The sequence below is a fragment of the Babylonia areolata genome, chromosome 26, assembly GCF_041734735.1.
Source record: "Babylonia areolata isolate BAREFJ2019XMU chromosome 26, ASM4173473v1, whole genome shotgun sequence".
Taxonomy (NCBI): Eukaryota; Metazoa; Mollusca; class Gastropoda; order Neogastropoda; family Buccinidae; genus Babylonia; species Babylonia areolata.
The window spans coordinates 46651756-46670682 of NC_134901.1; the positions used below are offsets into that span (position 1 = coordinate 46651756).

General features: G+C 44.8%; 1 protein-coding gene across 4 annotated transcripts in view; it reads left to right on the plus strand.

Annotated features, from left to right (window-relative positions):
- LOC143300857 (inositol 1,4,5-trisphosphate-gated calcium channel ITPR2-like) overlaps nt 1-18927 on the plus strand; it is a 393676-nt gene that overhangs the window by 282624 nt on the left and 92125 nt on the right. For all 4 annotated transcript variants that reach the window (XM_076614816.1, XM_076614817.1, XM_076614818.1 and 1 more), the window contains 7 exons: nt 2317-2426; nt 3423-3539; nt 5502-5637; nt 8466-8565; nt 11403-11457; nt 13500-13612; nt 14400-14499. In XM_076614816.1, the coding sequence (XP_076470931.1) occupies nt 2317-2426; nt 3423-3539; nt 5502-5637; nt 8466-8565; nt 11403-11457; nt 13500-13612; nt 14400-14499 (731 nt within the window). The remainder of the gene's footprint in view (nt 1-2316; nt 2427-3422; nt 3540-5501; nt 5638-8465; nt 8566-11402; nt 11458-13499; nt 13613-14399; nt 14500-18927) is intronic.

Genomic DNA, 18927 nt, shown 5'->3' on the forward strand with positions numbered 1-18927 from the left:
TGTGTGTGTGTGTGTGTGTGTGTGTGTGTGTGTGTGTAATGAAAGAGTCAGACAAACAGACAGACATGCAGACAGATAGATAGATTGATATATATTGATGTCGATATAAACCCGGAGCTGTCCCAGCACTCAGTAGTACGGAGAACACAAAGCCTTTCAGACGGCTAAATGAGAGAGCTTTGAGAGTACCCCCCAAAATTAGAAGGCAAGACTGGACAGCGGGCACAATTATTACGTCTGCTCTCATGGCTTCTGGCTTTCTGGTCTGGCACCGCACTGTCATTGAGTTGTCTGAAACCGAGTGTCTGACAATGCTGGGAAAAAGAAGACAGAAAAATAAACACACACAAAAACTATGGGTGGACAAAAATTGTAGAATGGACGGGAAAACCTATTTCGCAGAGACCCAGGCTTTGACACACAAAACAACAGACCTGGAGGCATCTGGTGAACAGTTCTTCTGTGTATGATATAGACACAGACAGACTGACAGAGAGAGAGAGAGAGAGAAGAGGTTGACAGACGGCGACAGAGACAAAGAAGATAGTGATATTATATAGACACACACACAGAGACAGAGAGAGGGAAAAGAGGGTAGGGTGACAGGGGTAGAAGATAGAGATATAATAATTATAGGCAGAGAGAGGGAGAGAGGAAGAAGATAGAAATATAATATAGACAGAGAGAGGGAGTCCGAGAGGACGGCCAGAGACCGAGACAGAGCTGGAGAGGTGTGGGTGGGTGTGTGGTCCAGGAAGCTGCCCATGCCATGAATCTGATCTGCAGCTACATACACCACGGAGGGAAGGAGGGAGAGAGAGAGAGAGAGAGACCGGAAGAGGAAAACAGAGCGAGAGACAGAGGAGGGAGAGGGAGGGAACAGTCTCTCTCTCTCTCTCACACACACACACACACACACACACACACACACACACACACACACACACACACGCGCGCGCGCGCACGCACACACACACACGCACACACAAACACACACACGCGCACGCACGCACGCACACACACAACACACACATACACACACACACACACACACACACACACACATAACTCCCTGTTCCCTTTCCGTTGGTTTGTGTATCTTTTGTGTGCGTGCGTGCGTGTATGTGTTCGCGCGCGCACGCGAGCGTATATTTAAATACTGTATCTTCGAATACTGACGGAAAGGATTTTTGGGGCAAAATGTTTCTCTACTACTACACTCAAATTGTTCACCCAAATTATTTATTTAAAAAAAAGAAAAGAAAAAGGTTTTAATACAGAGAATACATACTGAACGCCGGCAGTATTGCCATCTTTATAGAACACAGACAGAAGTTCTACTCACGTAATGTAAATGTATGTGCAGTATGTATGTATGTCAGTATGTATGTATGTGTGTATGGATAGACAGACTGATTGATTGAAATGAGCACACTTGTTGATATGCTGTGTGTGTGACTGGGATGTTGAGAGGGGGGTGGACGTGTGTGTGTGTGTATGTGTGTGTGTGTGTGTGTGTGTGCATAGACGTGCACTTACGTGTATATGTGCATGTGTCAAAAGCCCAACTGTACCTGTGTTTGTGTGATTTTCGATTCATGTATGTACCATTGATTACTGTAAGAATGTTGAAATACTTTATGAAAAGAAGCTGATTTGAGGAGAAAAAAAAAACAAAAAATAATAAAAATATGTCCAGAAGGAAATGGGCTCTAAACAACCCCACCTCAGTAATATATTAACTGCACGAAGAGAACTTTCCCGTTTTGATCGTAAAGTATTTCATTCTAAACAAGTTTCATAATTTATATTCAAAACGACAGATAGTAAAAGTTAAGTTCAAAATTTTTCTATGAAAAAAAAGAAACTTTAATCCAAAACAGTTATTCAGCTTTCCGATTTTTTTTTCTCTGAACTTGAAGATGCATTTTTCTCTCAAACCATAATAAACACTAATTGCACTTATTGGAACGGCTTGCTTACTCTGTGTGTGTGTGTGTGTGTGTGTGTGTGTGTGTGAGAGAGAGAGAGAGAGAGAGAGAGAGAGAGTTATGTACTGGATTACCCTACATTTGCAGACACATTTTCTCTCTCTCTCTCTCTCTCTCTCTCTCTCTCTCTCTCTCTCTAAGTGTGTGTGTGCCTGTGTGTGTGTGTGTGTGTGTGTGTGTGTGTGTGTGTGTGTGTGTGTGTATTTCCAGGACAAGAGAGAGGAAATGCACACAAAGGAGTCCAATGATTTGCTGTGTGTGTTTCACCTGACATAATTGTGATTGCTGTTTTGTGTTAAGTTATTTGCCGTCTGTGTGAGCACAGGTCTGTTTGTGGACGTGGGCAACAACTACTCCGTCCTGGACCACCCCAACATCTGCTTCGTCTACGATTACGTGGGGTCCAAGGATGAGGAGAAGTCACAGGCCGACTTTGTGAGTACAGGCAGAGAGGGGGAGGGGCACGTAGAGGGGGGGGGGGGTGCATGGAGAGGGGAGGGAGCCAGGGGGGAGGCAGGGAGAGAGAGAGAGAGACAGACAGGGAGAGGGAAAGAGAGAGGGGGTGGCGATATGCAGGAGAGAAAGAGGGAGAGAGAGAGACAGACAGGGAGATGTAGAGAGAGAGGCAGAAAAAGATATATATATATATATATATATAGGCAGGGAGAGGAAAAGAGATGTGGGAAGCGAGAGGCATAGAAAGAGGAAGAGAGAGAGAGAGGTGGGGTGGGGGTCAGGGAGAGACAGAGTTAAGGAGAGAGAGAATGAGACACAGACAGACATACAGGGAGAGGATGAGAAAGCAGAGGCTGTTCGTTTTTCTTCTTCTTCTTCTTCTTCTTCTTCTTCTTCTTCTTCTTCTTCTTCTTCTTCTTCTTCTTCTTCTTCTTCTTTCCTTCCTTCCTTTTTTTTATCGTTCTTGTCCTCCTCCTTCTTTTACTTCTTTCCTTCCTTCCTTACTTTTTGTTGTTGTTGTTGTTGTTCTTCTTCTTCTTCTTCTTCTTTCCTTCCTTCCTTTTTTTATCGTTCTTGTCCTCCTCCTTCTTTTACTTCTTTCCTTCCTTCCTTCCTTCCTTTGTGTGTTTCTTTCGTTTTGTTGTTGTTCTTCTTCTTCTCTTCTTTTCTTCTTTTCTTTCTTTCTCCCTCTTTCTTCTTCTTTCTTCTTCTTTCTTCCTTCCTTCTGTTCTTCTCGTTGGGTTCTTTCTTCTTCTTTGTTCTTGTCCATTCTTCTTCTGCTTTCTTCTTTTCTTCTTGTTCGTCCATCTGTTTTCTATCTTGTGTATCGTATTCCTCTTCTGTTCAGCCTTTTCTTGCTTTCGTTTATTCTGTTTTTCTCTGGCAACACTCGGATTGTCCATTCCGAAGCTTCTTGTAAAGAAAGCAGTGGAGTGTACAACGAAGTGAACTAACGCCCCCACCCCCCTCCCACAGGTGGTGAAGGAGCTGGTGGCCATCTTCCCTGTCCTGCGGGACTGGATCACCGAGTTCCTCTCGGAGAACAACAACATGGTGGCTTCCGAGATTGGCCACAACATGCTGATCGAGCAGGTAGGATGGCACGAATGATGATGAAGGAGGAGGAGAGGAAGAAGAAAGAAGATGATGATATTGATTGATTGATGATGATGATTGGTGATTAATGGATGATTGATTGATGATGATTAATGGATGAATGATTGATGATTAATGTATGATTGATTGATGATTAATGGATGATTGATGATGATGATTGATGGATGATTGATGATGATGATTGATGATTAATAGATGATGGATGATTGATTGATGATGATTGATGATTAATGGATGATGATGGATGATGATGTGGAGAAGGAAAAGAATATAAGGAGGAGGATGGAAGAAGGAAAGGGGTAATACGTTATGAAGGGGGAAGAAGAAGATGTTGATGTTATGGAGAAGGAAATAAGGAGAAGGAGGAGAAGAAGGAAAAGAAGGTGATAAGTTATGAAGGAGAATATGAAGATGGTGGTGATTGTGTGAAGACGGAAGGAGAAAAAGGAGAAGAAGGATAAGAACAAGAAAAGGAAGATAATAAGATGTGAAGGAGGAGGAAAAGAAGGAGGAGGAGGAGGGGGAGGAGGAGTACATTTTATGTAACGTTTTCAAACCTCTGAAAGCGCTTTACATTAACACGTCAGTCAGACACAAAGCACAGAGGAAAACACACACGCACGCACGCACGCACGCACGCTCGCTCGCTCGCTCGCTTAGTTAAGAAATCCATCGTGCAGAAAATTTCATGGCAAAGTTGACACTTAAGAAACCCATCGTGGGGAACATTTCATGGCAAAGTTGACACTTAGTTAAGAAACCCATCGTGGAGAAAATTTCATGGCAAAGTTGACACTTAAGAAACCCATCGTGGGGAACATTTCATGGCAAAGTTGACACTTAGTTAAGAAACCCATCGTGGGGAACATTTCATGGCAAAGTTGACACTTAGTTAAGAAACCCATCGTGTAGAACATTTCATGGCAAAGTTGACACTAAAGAAACCCACCGTGTAGAACATTTCATGGCAAAGTTGACACTAAAGAAACCCATCGTGGGGAACATTTCATGGCAAAGTTGACACTAAAGAAACCCACCGTGTAGAACATTTCATGGCAAAGTTGACACTTAAGAAACCCATCGTGGGGAACATTTCATGGCAAAGTTGACACTTAGTTAAGAAACCCACCGTGGGGAACATTTCATGGCAAAGTTGACACTAAAGAAACCCACCGTGGGGAACATTTCATGGCAAAGTTGACACTTAAGAAACCCATCGTGGGGAACATTTCATGGCAAAGTTGACACTAAAGAAACCCACCGTGGGGAACATTTCATGGCAAAGTTGACACTAAAGAAACCCACCGTGGGGAACATTTCATGGCAAAGTTGACACTAAAGAAACCCATCGTGTAGAACATTTCATGGCAAAGTTGACACTTAAGAAACCCACCGTGGGGAACATTTCATGGCAAAGTTGACACTAAAGAAACCCACCGTGGGGAACATTTCATGGCAAAGTTGACACTAAAGAAACCCACCGTGGGGAACATTTCATGGCAAAGTTGACACTAAAGAAACCCATCGTGTAGAACATTTCATGGCAAAGTTGACACTTAAGAAACCCACCGTGGGGAACATTTCATGGCAAAGTTGACACTAAAGAAACCCACCGTGGAGAACATTTCATGGCAAAGTTGACACTAAAGAAACCCACCGTGTAGAACATTTCATGGCAAAGTTGACACTAAAGAAACCCACCGTGTAGAACATTTCATGGCAAAGTTGACACTTAAGAAACCCATCGTGTAGAACATTTCATGGCAAAGTTGACACTTAGTTAAGAAACCCATCGTGGGGAACATTTCATGGCAAAGTTGATTCAGTCGTTTCGGCCCGTCAGGGGGGTGGAGGGTGATGAAAAAGCACAGCAATCCACACCTACAACATACCCACGAGAGACTGGTAAAGGATGACTCCTCTCTCTACTGTCATAAGGTCCTTCGCCTCCTGTACCACCTGGTCAAGTTCGGCTACTATCAGGACTGGGAGGACGTGCAGCAGTTGTTGCCTCCCATGCTGAGTCTGCTGGACGGCCGCAAGGACTTCCCCTTCCCCAAGGACAAGGACAAAGGTACAGAGGGTGGGGTGGGGTCAAGGACTTCCCCTTCCCCAAGGACAAAGGTACAGAGGGTGGGGTGGGGTCAGGGACTTCCCCTTCCCCAAGGACAAGGACAAAGGTACAGAGGGTGGGGTGGGGTCAGGGACTTCCCCTTCCCCAAGGACAAGGAGAAAGGTACAGAGGGTGGGGTGGGGTCAGGGACTTCCCCTTCCCCAAGGACAAGGACAAAGGTACAGAGGGTGGGGTGGGGTCAGGGACTTCCCCTTCCCCAAGGACAAGGACAAAGGTACAGAGGGTGGGGTGGGGTCAAGGACTTCCCCTTCCCCAAGGACAAAGGTACAGAGGGTGGGGTGGGGTCAGGGACTTCCCCTTCCCCAAGGACAAGGAGAAAGGTACAGAGGGTGGGGTGGGGTCAAGGACTTCCCCTTCCCCAAGGACAAAGGTACAGAGGGTGGGGTGGGGTCAGGGACTTCCCCTTCCCCAAGGACAAGGACAAAGGTACAGAGGGTGGGGTGGGGTCAGGGACTTCCCCTTCCCCAAGGACAAGGAGAAAGGTACAGAGGGTGGGGTGGGGTCAAGGACTTCCCCTTCCCCTTCCCCAAGGACAAGGACAAATGTACAGAGGGTGGGGTGGGGTCAAGGACTTCCCCTTCCCCAAGGACAAAGGTACAGAGGGTGGGGTGGGGTCAAGGACTTCCCCTTCCCCTTCCCCAAGGACAAGGAGAAAGGTACAGAGGGTGGGGTCAAGGACTTCCCCTTCCCCAAGGACAAGGACAAAGGTACAGAGGGTGGGGTGGGGTCAAGGACTTCCCCAAGGACAAGGACAAAGGTACAGAGGGTGGGGTGGGGTCCGGGTCCGGGATGAGGGGAAGGGTTAGAGTGTTTGTATTTCTTTTCTTTTTATCACAGCACATTTCTCTGTGTGAAATTCAGGCTGCTCTCCCCAGGGTGAGCGCGTCGCTACACTGCAGTGCCACCCATTTTTTGTGTGTTTTGTTTCCTGCGTGCAGTTTGTTTGTTTTTCCCATCGAAGTGGATTTTTCTACATAATTTTGCCAGGAACAACCCTTTTGTTGCCGTGGGTTCTTTACGTGCGATAAGTGCATGCTAGCACAAGAGACCTCGGTTTATCGTCTCATCCGAATGACTAGCGTCCAGACCACTCCTCAAGGTTAGTGGAGGGGGAGAAAATATCGGCGGCTGAGCCGTGATTCGAACCAGCGCGCTCAGATACTCTCGCTTCCAAGACGGACGCGTTACCTCCAGCCCATCACTCCACTGAGTGTGGATAGCGACGTGTGTGTGTGTGTGTGTGTGTGTGTGTGTGTGTGTGCGTACGTGCGTGTGTATGTGTGTGTGTGAGTGCGTGTGTGTGTGTGTGTGAGAGAGAGAGAGAGGGAGTCAGTGACTGCTTTGGTGGACAGACGCAAGGAATACAGAACAGCACACCACAGCACAGAACAGCATAGCATAGAACAATGCAGAACAGCACAGCACAGAACAATACAGCATAGCACAGAACAATACAGCATAGCACAGAACAATACAGCATAGCACAGAACAATACAACACAGCACAGCACAGCACAGAACAATACAGCACAGCACAGCACAGAACAATACAGCATAGCACAGAACAATACAGCATAGCACTGAACAATACAGCACAGCACAGCACAGCACAGAACAATACAGCACAGCACAGCACAATACAGCACAGCACAGCACAGAACAATACAGCACAGCACAGCACAGAACAATACAGCACAGCACAGAACAATACAGCACAGCACAGAACAATACAGCACAGCACAGCACAGCACAGAACAATACAGCATAGCACAGAACAATACAGCACAGCACAGAACAATACAGCACAGCACAGCACAGAACAATACAGCACAGCACAGAACAATACAGCACAGCACAGAACAATACAGCACAGCACAGCACAGCACAGAACAATACAGCACAGCACAGAACAATACAGCACAGCACAGCACAGAACAATACAGCACAGCACAGAACAATACAGCACAGCACTGAACAATACAGCACAGCACAGAACAATACAGCATAGCACTGAACAATACAGCACAGCACTGAACAATACAGCACAGCACAGAACAATACAGCACAGAACAATACAGCACAGCACAGAACAATACAGCACAGCACAGCACAGAACAATACAGCACAGCACTGAACAATACAGCACAGCACAGAACAATACAGCACAGCACTGAACAATACAGCACAGCACAGAACAATACAGCACAGCACTGAACAATACAGCACAGCACTGAACAATACAGCACAGCACAGAACAATACAGCACAGCACAGAACAATACAGCACAGCACAGCACAGAACAATACAGCACAGCACAGCACAGAACAATACAGCACAGCACAGAACAATACAGCACAGCACAGCACAGAACAATACAGCACAGCACAGAACAATAGAGAATAGCACAGAACAATACAGAATAGCACAGAACAGCACAGCACAGCACAGAACAATACAGAATAGCACAGAACAATACAGAATAGCACAGAACAGCACAGCACAGCACAGCACAGCACAGCACAGAACAATAGAGCACAGCACACCAGAGCACAACACCGCACAGTGCCGCACAGCACAACACTGCACAGCACAGCACAGCACACCACACCACACCACAGCACACCACAGCACACCACAACACAACACACCACACCACACCACAACACACCACAACACAACACAACACAACACTGCACTGCACAGCACAACGCTGCACAGCACAGCACAACACAACACTGCAGCACTCATCTGGTGTTGCACGTACGGCAGGTTACAGCAAAGACCTGATGAAGCAGGTGCACCAGTTCCAGCACCAGGACCGCTACGAGAAGAGTGCCGAGACTGAGGCCATCGTCAACGCGAAATTCCAGTGAGTCGGTTTTTCTTTCCAGTGTCTCCTTCGTTTGTATCATCATCATCGTCGTCATCGTCATCATCATCATCGTCGTCGTCGTCGTCGTCATCATCATCATCATCATCATCATCATCATCATCGTCTTCTTCTTCCTCTGCTCCTCCTCCCTTCTTCTTCTTCCTTCTTCCCTCTTTCTTCTTCTTCCTTCCTTCCTTCCTTCCTTCCTTTCTTCTTCTTCTTCTTCTTCTTCTTCTTCTTCTTCTTCTCTCCTCCTCCTCCTCCTCCTCGTCCTCCTTCCTTCCTTCCTCCTCTTCCTCCTCCTCCTTTTTCTTCCTTCCTTCCTTTCTTCAGCAACCATCTACCTGAAGATCTAGTCATCATCCCCATCCACATATAATATGCGGGTTCTGTTCAAACGTGTGTGTGTGTTTGTGTGTGTGCGTGTGAGAGAGAGAGAGAGAGAGAGAGTGTGTGTGTGCGTTTGCATGTGTGTGTGCGTCGTGCATGTGTGTGTGTGTGTGGGGGGGGGGGGGGGCAGTACGTGCATGTGTGAGTATGTACAAGTTTTTATATTGATTTGCACTTGTATTATCCTAATTTCTACTGTGTCTGTGTATGATTTTCAATTTATGTTCGTATCTTGTTATGTACTATCCCCCCCCCCCCCCCCCCCCAATATTCCTTGTGACCCCGGTACTCTTGGTAATAAAGACATTCTATTCTATTCTTTTCTGTTCTGTTCTATTCTTCTTCTTCAGCTCCTGTTCCTCCCTTCTCCTCCTTCATTCTCCTTCATTCTCCTCCTCAGTGTCAAGTCATTGGGGCGCCGCACAGAAGAACCGTTCACCAGATTCCGTCCAGGTCTGTCGACTGAGTGTTAAAGCCCGGGTCTCTGCACGTGGTTTTCATTCCTTTCTTGATGTGGCGTGTCTTGACCGAGTCACACCTGGCAGGGCCATCTCTCTCCAGATGGGATTGTCTTGTTGGGATTACTCCCCACCGTGTCTTGACCAAGTCACACCTGGCAGAAGCCGTCCCTCTCCAGATGGGATTGTCTTGTTGGGATTACTCCCCACCGTGTCTTGACCAAGTCACACCTGGCAGAGGCCGTCCCTCTCCAGATGGGATTGTCTTGTTGGGATTACTCCCCACCGTGTCTTGACCAAGTCACACCTGGCAGGGCCATCCCGCTCCAGATGGGATTGTCTTGTTGGGATTACTCCCCACCGTGTCTTGACAAAGTCACACCTGGCAGAGGCCATCCCGCTCCAGATGGGATTGTCTTGTTGGGATTACTCCCCACCGTGTCTTGACCAAGTCACACCTGGCAGAGGCCGTCCCTCTCCAGATGGGATTGTCTTGTTGGGATTACTCCCCACCGTGCCTTGACCAAGTCACACCTGGCAGAGGCCATCCCGCTCCAGATGGGATTGTCTTGTTGGGATTACTCCCCACCGTGCCTTGACCAAGTCACACCTGGCAGAGGCCATCCCGCTCCAGATGGGATTGTCTTGTTGGGATTACTCCCCACCGTGCCTTGACAAAGTCACACCTGGCAGAGGCCATCCCGCTCCAGATGGGATTGTCTTGTTGGGATTACTCCCCACACGCAGCACGTTACTGGTACCGGCTTACATGGTTACCTGTAGCAGAGAACCTCTTGACCACAAATTTTCATTACAAAACATTACAAGAACGAATATCTAGGTATAGAGAAACTCCGTCTTCTGATTGTCATTACAAAACATTGCGGGAATGCATATCTAGGTATAGAGAAACTCCGACCTCCGACTGTCATTACAAAACATTGCAAGAATGCACATCTGGGTATAGGGGAGAACCTCTGACCTCTGACTGTCATTACAAAACATTGCAAGAATGCACATCTGGTATAGAGAACCTCTGACCTCTGATTGTCATTACAAAACATTGCAAGAATGCACATATGGGTATAGAGGAGAACCTCTGACCTCTGATTGTCATTACAAAACATTGCAAGAATGCACATATGGGTATAGAGGAGAACCTCTGACCTCTGACTGTCATTACAAAACATTGCAAGAATGCACATCTGGGTATAGAGAACCTCTGACCTCTGATTGTCATTACAAAACATTGCAAGAATGCACATCTGGTATAGAGAACCTCTGACCTCTGATTGTCATTACAAAACATTGCAGGAATGCACATCTGGGTATAGGGGAGAAGATCTGACCTCTGATTGTCATTACAAAACATTGCAAGAATGCACATCTGGGTATAGGGGAGAAGATCTGACCTCTGACTGTCATTACAAAACATTGCAGGAATGCACATCTGGGTATAGGGGAGAACCTCTGACCTCTGACTGTCATTACAAAACATTGCAGGAATGCACATCTGGGTATAGGGGAGAACCTCTGACCTCTGACCTCTGATTGTCATTACAAAACATTGCAGGAATGCACATCTGGGTATAGAGGAGAACCTCTGACCTCTGACTGTCATTACAAAACATTGCAGGAATGCACATCTGGTATAGAGAACCTCTGACCTCTGACTGTCATTACAAAACATTGCAGGAATGCACATCTGGGTATAGGGGAGAACCTCTGACCTCTGACTGTCATTACAAAACATTGCAAGAATGCACATCTGGGTATAGAGAACCTCTGACCTCTGATTGTCATTACAAAACATTGCAGGAATGCACATCTGGGTATAGGGGAGAACCTCTGACCTCTGACTGTCATTACAAAACATTGCAGGAATGCACGGCCACAGTTCCTGTCTTGCTTTTCACACTATTTTGTGCTGCAGTTTTTTTCGCTTCGCATCTCACCTGTCACATTTGGTATTTCCATTATTTCCAGGTCTCTGGAGGTTCTGGACTTACTGCTGACGTACCAGAGAAACCTTCGTTTGCAGGTGAGTGTTGGACTTCTTGAATATTTGATTATTGATTATTTTTCTCTCCTAATCCCGCTCCCCCACCCCTCCTCTCTCACACACACGCGCTTCCAATGTGATGTTTTTCTTTCTGCAATCACTGCCACCCGCCCTCTCCATGTTACATTGTGTACTCTATCTGTTCCACATTCTGTTCTGTCTCTTCCTTCCTCAGTCCCCTACCCCCTCCATCTAACCCCCCACCCCACCCTTTTCAGTTGAATCATTCTTCCCCTGCCATTGATTTGCAGAAATATGGATTTCTAAGTCATGATAATAAAAGTAATGATTATAATAATGATAACAGTAATGATAATGATAATATCTATATTCAGTCTAATATCATCATCTTGGCTGAACAAACTATAAATAGAATAAAGAATTTGGGCTTCTTAAAAGAAATGAACATTTTTAATCAAGTTTGAGTGTTTTTAATTCTGGAAGATGTTGGGTTTTTTTTAAAAATTGAGTGAAAAGATTGATGCGGTGATAAGATTTTTATTGTATTATTTTCCGCTTGACTTGAAGTGGAAGCTAACGTGGCGATGGTCTTAGTGGTCGGCGAGGCTCAAAGCACCAATGCAGATTTCTTTCTCTTGGGCGCAAATGAACATGTTACTTATTTCATGTAACTAATACAGCTATGAAAAGCATTTTGGTATTGTACTCACAATCATTTACAATTGCCATACCAACTTGTTGGTGAAGACATTTTTTTCCTCAGGAAGAACAGAAAACAAGAGACACAGTAACGTACAAGAGATGCAGCATTGTACATTGCACACATCCACGTATATGTTTGGACCAATCCATATACGCTCCACCACATCTCCCAGGCGGACGCCTGACCAGCAGCTTAACCCAACGCGCTCAGTCAGGCATGGAGTGCATGCATATATTATTTGTGTACCGATCAGAGTGGATTTTTTCCCTACATAATTTTGCCAGAGAACAACACATATTTTGCCACTGGTTTTCTTTTCGTGCGCCAAGTGCATGCTGCACACGACACCTCAATTCATCGTCTCCTCCGAATGACTAGACGTCCAGTTCCATTTACCAATCAAACTTAGGAGAAAGGACGAGACCTGGGTTTGAACCCGGAACCCCACGAACATTCTATCGGCAGATAAGCTTAACCATTCTGCCACCGTCCTTCTAGATTTAGAAGAAGAAGGGGGGGAATAGGAAAGAAAGAAAAAAAGAAAGCACCTTGCTAAAATCATTGCTGTGTGCACCAGGAACTTCATGGGCAAGTTGAAATTGTTTTCCAAATCAAACTTGAGACAACGGACGGGACCAGGACTGGAACCCAGAACCCCACGAACACTGTGCTAGCAGATAAGCCACTCTGCCCCCTCCCTCCTAGTTCAGTAAAAGAACAGAAAAAAAGAAAACACCTTGCTAAAACCATAGTGTGTGCACCCAGAGTTTGATGGGCAAGTTCAAATTGGTTTTCCGATCAGACATGGGAGAAAGGAGGAAACCGAGGTTTGAACCCTAAACCCTAGGGACACTGTATTGGCAGATAAGCGTCTTAACCACGCTGCCACCTTCCCCACAGTTAAGTGAAATAAAGCGCACTGGCCGAGTGGTCAAAGCGTTGGACTTTCCATCCCAGGGTACCTGGTTCGAATCTCGGTAACGGAGCCTGAGTGGAGATTTGTCCGATCTCCCAGGTCAACAGAATGTGCAGACCCGCTTGTGCCTCAACCCCCTTCCTGTGTATACGCGCACAGATGATCAAATACGCACGTTAAAGACCATGTAATCCATGTCAGCGTTCGGTGGGTTATGGAAAACAAGATCATACCCAGCAATCACACCCGTGGAAAACGGAGTATGGCTGCCTACATGACTGGACAAAAACGGTCATACACGTAAAAGCCGCCCGTGTTACATACGAGTGAACGTGGGAGCTGCAATCCACGAACGAAAGAAAAAGACTAGGTAAGAAAATGAAAAATACTAAATGAAGGAAAAAGAAAGCGTGTGGCTAAAGGCTTGCTGTGTGCACCCAGAGTTTCATGGGCAAGTTCAAACTGGCGGAGAGGAACGCCACCACCCGGAAGTCGTCACAGCACGTGTTGTCTCCCCTGCTCTACGACACCTACAACCCTCACGACCAGAGCAAGTACGTCTGTCTGTCTATGTTTGTCTGTCTGTCTATGTCTGTCTGTCTCTATGTCTGTCTGTGTCTGTCTGTCTGTCTATGTCTGTCTGTCTATGTCTGTCTGTCGGTCGGTCGGTCGGTCGGTTGGTTGGCCGGTAGATGACTTACGATTGTTTAAATAAGTATGTGTTTACATCCACATTCAAATTCAATGAGAGACCTATTTGTCTGTCTGTCTGTCCGTCTGTCTGTCTATCTACTATCTATCTATTGATCTCTGTCCGTCTGTCTGTCCGTCTGTATTCATCTATCTACTATCTATCTATTGATCTCTGTCTGTCTGTGTGTCCGTCTGTCTGTCCGTCTATTTATCTATCTACTATCTATCTATTGATCTCTGTCTGTCTGTCCGTCTCTATCTATCTGGTTGATTGACTGACTAGTTGACTGACTGGTTGGTTGATTGACTTACTGGTTGATTGACTGGTTGATTGATTGACAGACTGGTTGATTGACTGATTGACAGACTGGTTGATTGACTGACTGGTTGATTGACTGACTGGTTGATTGACTGACTGACTGACTGGTTGATTGACTGATTGACAGACTGATTGATTGACTGACTGGTTGATTGACTGACTGACTGGTTGACAGACTGGTTGATTGACTGACTGGTTGATTGACTGACTGATTGGTTGATTGACTGACTGGTTGATTGACTGACTGACTGGTTGATTGACTGATTGACTGACTCTTTGACTGGTTGATTGACTGAGTGGTTGATTGACTGATTGAATGGTGTACACAGACGCTCCCTGAAGAAGCAGAAGGCTGTGGTGAAGGAGCTCAGAGACATGTTCAACATCTCTGCCATCTTTGATGTGGAGCTGCTCACCAGAGTGCTCATGGTCAGTCTCTGTGTGTGTGTGTGTGTGTGTGTGTGTGTTTGCGAGTGTGCGTGCGTAAGCGTTGTCTTTCTCTGTCTTCATTCGTTGTGACGTAGAAGCACTTGAATTCGCACGGTAAGGCGCACGAGATCATTGATCAATTGATTTTTGTCCCCGAGGATGTTGATTAGTTTCTGCCGCAACTAAGTGTGTGTATAGATTGAAATGTCTATCACCTAACAGTGCTAGAAGACCGTTGTCTGTCTCTGACTCTATTTATCTATGTATCTAAGTATTTAGATATTTAAGTATCTATGTATCTGTCTATATATATCTATTTCATATCCATCTATGTACACATGTATCTATCTCTCTGTGTGTGTCTCTCTGTGTCTGTGTCTGTCTGTCTGTGTTTATTTGTCTGTCTGTCTCTCTCCTTGGAGACGAACGACTGAAAAAAGGCACATTACCCCCCTGTCACATGTACTTTAAACTAATGACAAAGTGCCAAAGTGTCGCAAATCTTCTATTAGTTTGTCGTTTCAATTTTGTTTTTTTTCTTTCTGCTCCATTTTTATCTATTTTGCACCATTTTGTTCTGATTAGTACCTACTATGTCACCAGAGCTTTTCAGCTAATGACATTAGCAGTTCAGTGTTCTCTCTCTCTCTCTCTCTCTCTCTCTCTCTCTCTCTCAGTTTGGCTGTCTATTGGTATGTCTACAGCCCCACCCCACCCCCCACCCCGAAGCCTATATCTCCCTCTCCCTCTCTCTATTTCTGTCTACCTTTCCTTCCCTCTGTCTGTATATACCCCCCCACCCCCCACCCCCCGCGCCTTTCTTCCCGTTCTCTATCCTTCTCCCTCTCTCTCTCTCTGAACTGTTTGCTGATGACACCACCATTCATACTGGTCACACTAACCAAAGTATCGTGTCTCTTTCTCTTCAGGAAAGTATTGACCAATTGATTGAATGGTCCGAACTAAACCACATGTGTCTCCATCCTAAAAAACAACAAAATTCCTAATAATCACAACAAGGCAAAAACGTCAAAATATGTCCATAAACTGTTGGCCTATTTTCATCAAAGGCGACAAGATTGAAGAAGTTGACCACCATAAAATCCTTGCCATCACTATCGATAATAATTTGTCATGGTCACATCATATTTCTCTGTTAGGCAAACAGGTATCAAAAAGAATATCTATCAACTGTCTAGAATTAAACACTTTTTGTATCTTCACTGCCAAAAGCTATTTGTCAGTGCTTATATAGAATCACACATTAACTATGCTTCGACAGTGTGGGACTCTATTGAGTCTGCATAGAAGAGCTGTAAAAGTGATTCTTTTAAAATCTTCATCATTGACTATATCTGATTATAAAGCTCTCGATATCCCCCCACTGAAAACAAAACTTCTATTTAACAAAGGTCTATTTATGTTCAAAATCATGTCTGGATTTGCTCCCCCCTTACTAAAGAATAAATTTGTAACCAACACGCATCGTCATGTTCATAAAGTTATGGTGCCACTTCCAAAGATCGATCTTTTTAAATCTAGTCTGTCTTATTCAGGGGGCTGTTTATGGAATGAAATATTATCCTGCCTCAATGTAAACACTGTAAAAAGCATCCCTAACTTTAAAAACATATATCGTGCACATTTATCGAAAAACATGTGATTATGTGACACATATCAATTATAAACAACAAACATGTATAGATTGTCAATATATATACACCTTTCTCCTCCCCTGTCAGTCTCTCTCTATGTCTGTCTCCACTGTCACTGTCACTATATCTGTCTGTTCAGTCAGCCTCCCCTTCCTTCTTTTCTCTTCCCCTTGTCCATTCTTCCTTCCGCTCTCCACCACGCCCCTACCCTATTGTCCTCGTTGTTATTCATCTATCGCGATATTGTATTGTACATAAGTTCTATGTTTATGTTTGCACATGTTTGTGTAATTTTGACGTTGGTGTTGTGAATTGACTCTCGCTTCTTTTTTTCAGTTCTTATTCTTGCCCAGAGGGCTGGATGTAAACAAGTACTTTGTGCTTACTCTTTTACCCTCGTAAAATAAAATTTCGTTCGTTCGTTCGTTCGTTTGTTCGTTCTCTCTCTCTCTCTCTCTCTCTCTCTCTCTCTCTCTCTCTCTCTGCGTATGTGTTTGTGTGTCTCTTAGATCAACGGCAGATGTGTAAGTCGGCCAAAGTGTTAATGTCTTCACCGTTGGAAAATAACGCTGCCAGACTCATCTGCAGAACTTCTAAATTTGACCATGTTTCTCCTCTCCTTCAGTCTCTCCACTGGTTGCCTGTTTCTGATCGAATAGACTATAAGCTATCCACTCTGACATTTTCTACATGCATGTATATGAATGTGTATTGTGTGTGCGTGAGTTTATGTAAGTTTGTGTCTGCCTATGTGTGCGTATGTGTTAGGGTAGCTGTTAGATACTCATGTATTGTTAAAATGTATGTATGCAGTGTGTGTGCGTGTGTGTGTGTGTGCGCGCGCGCGCGCGCGTGTGTGTGTGTGTGTGTGTGTAGTCACATTTTGGTGTGTGTATGTAACATAGATGTAATATTTTATGTTAACAAAACGTTTTTGTATAGCACCTAGAGCAGATTTCTGGATAGTGTGCTATATAAGTATCCATTATTATTATTATTGAAATAAAGATTCATTCATTCATTCATTTATTCATTCATTCTCTCTCTCTCTCTCTCTCTCTCTCTCTCTCTCTATCTATCTCTCTCTCTCTCTCTCCATCTCTCTCTCTGTCATTATCTCAACCTCTTCTGTCTCTGTACCTCTCTCAGCCTCTCCCTCCCTCTTTCTATCTCTCTCCCCCCCCCTCTCTTTCCCTCTTCCCTCCCCTCACCTCGCTCCTCTGTCCTCCACCTCCCTTCTTCCTCCGTGTCACACACACCCCTCCCTCCCTCTGTCCCCGTCTCTTTGTTTCTCGCTACTCGCCGAAAGTGGCCGCCACGCGAAAGCAGCGTTTCCACCACTGGGCAGCCTGTCATCATCCTTGGCAATTGACCCCGGTAATGGTGGCGGAGGGTAGGGTCCGACATTCGTGCCAACAGTTGGCAAAATGTTCGTGCACGTGTGATCCAGCCGCTCGACAGGGATGCTTGCTGTACCCCCCACCCCCACCCCACCCCCCCTACCTCTCAGTCCCTAGCTAGCTATGCCTTCAGCCCCCCCCCCCTCCCCTCATCCACCCCCGTCCACACACACACACACACACACATCACATCCCTTTCCCTCCGAGGTAAAAAAAAAAGTGCTTCGGTCACGCGACAAAGCTGGCAGCACGGTTGACTAACCGAGTAGGTGGTACAGTGGATCAGATTTTAAGACACACACTTCACTGAAAAAGCTTCGCATGCGAATTTCGCAGTGAATGCATCACACACACACACACACACACACACACACACACACACACACAGAGCTTTCAAGATAAAACACAACACAACACACTGAAACATAATACAGCTTTCAAGATAAAACACAACACAACACACTGAAACATATTACAGCTTTCAAGATAAAACACAACGCAACACACTGAAACATAATACAGCTTTCAAGATAAAACACAACACACTGAAACATAATACAGCTTTCAAGATAAAACACAACGCAACACACTGAAACATAATACAGCTTTCAAGATAAAACACAACGCAACACACTGAAACATAATACAGCTTTCAAGATAAAACACAACACACTGAAACATAATACAGCTTTCAAGATAAAACACAACGCAACACACTGAAACATAATACAGCTTTCAAGATAAAACACAACGCAACACAGTGAAACATAATACAGCTTTCAAGATAAAACATAACACACTGAAACATAATACAGCTTTCAAGATAAAACACAACACACTGAAACATAATACAGCTTTCAAGATAAAACACAACACACTGAAACATATTACAGCTTTCAAGATAAAACACAACACACTTAAACATAATACAGCTTTCAAGATAAAACACAACACACTGAAACATAATACAGCTTTCAAGATAAAAACAACACAACACACTGAAACGTATTGCAGCTTTCAAGATAAAAACACAATATAACACACTGAAACATAATACAGCTTTCAAGATAAAACACAACACAACACACTGAAACATAATACAGCTTTCAAGATAAAAACACAACGCAACACACTGAAACATAATACAGCTTTCAAGATAAAAACACAACACACTGAGACATAATACAGCTTTCAAGATAAAAACACAACACACTGAGACATAATACAGCTTTCAAGATAAAACACAACACACTGAGACATAATACAGCTTTCAAGATAAAACACAACACACTGAGACATAATACAGCTTTCAAGATAAAACACAACACACTGAGACATAATACAGCTTTCAAGATAAACACACACACTGACAT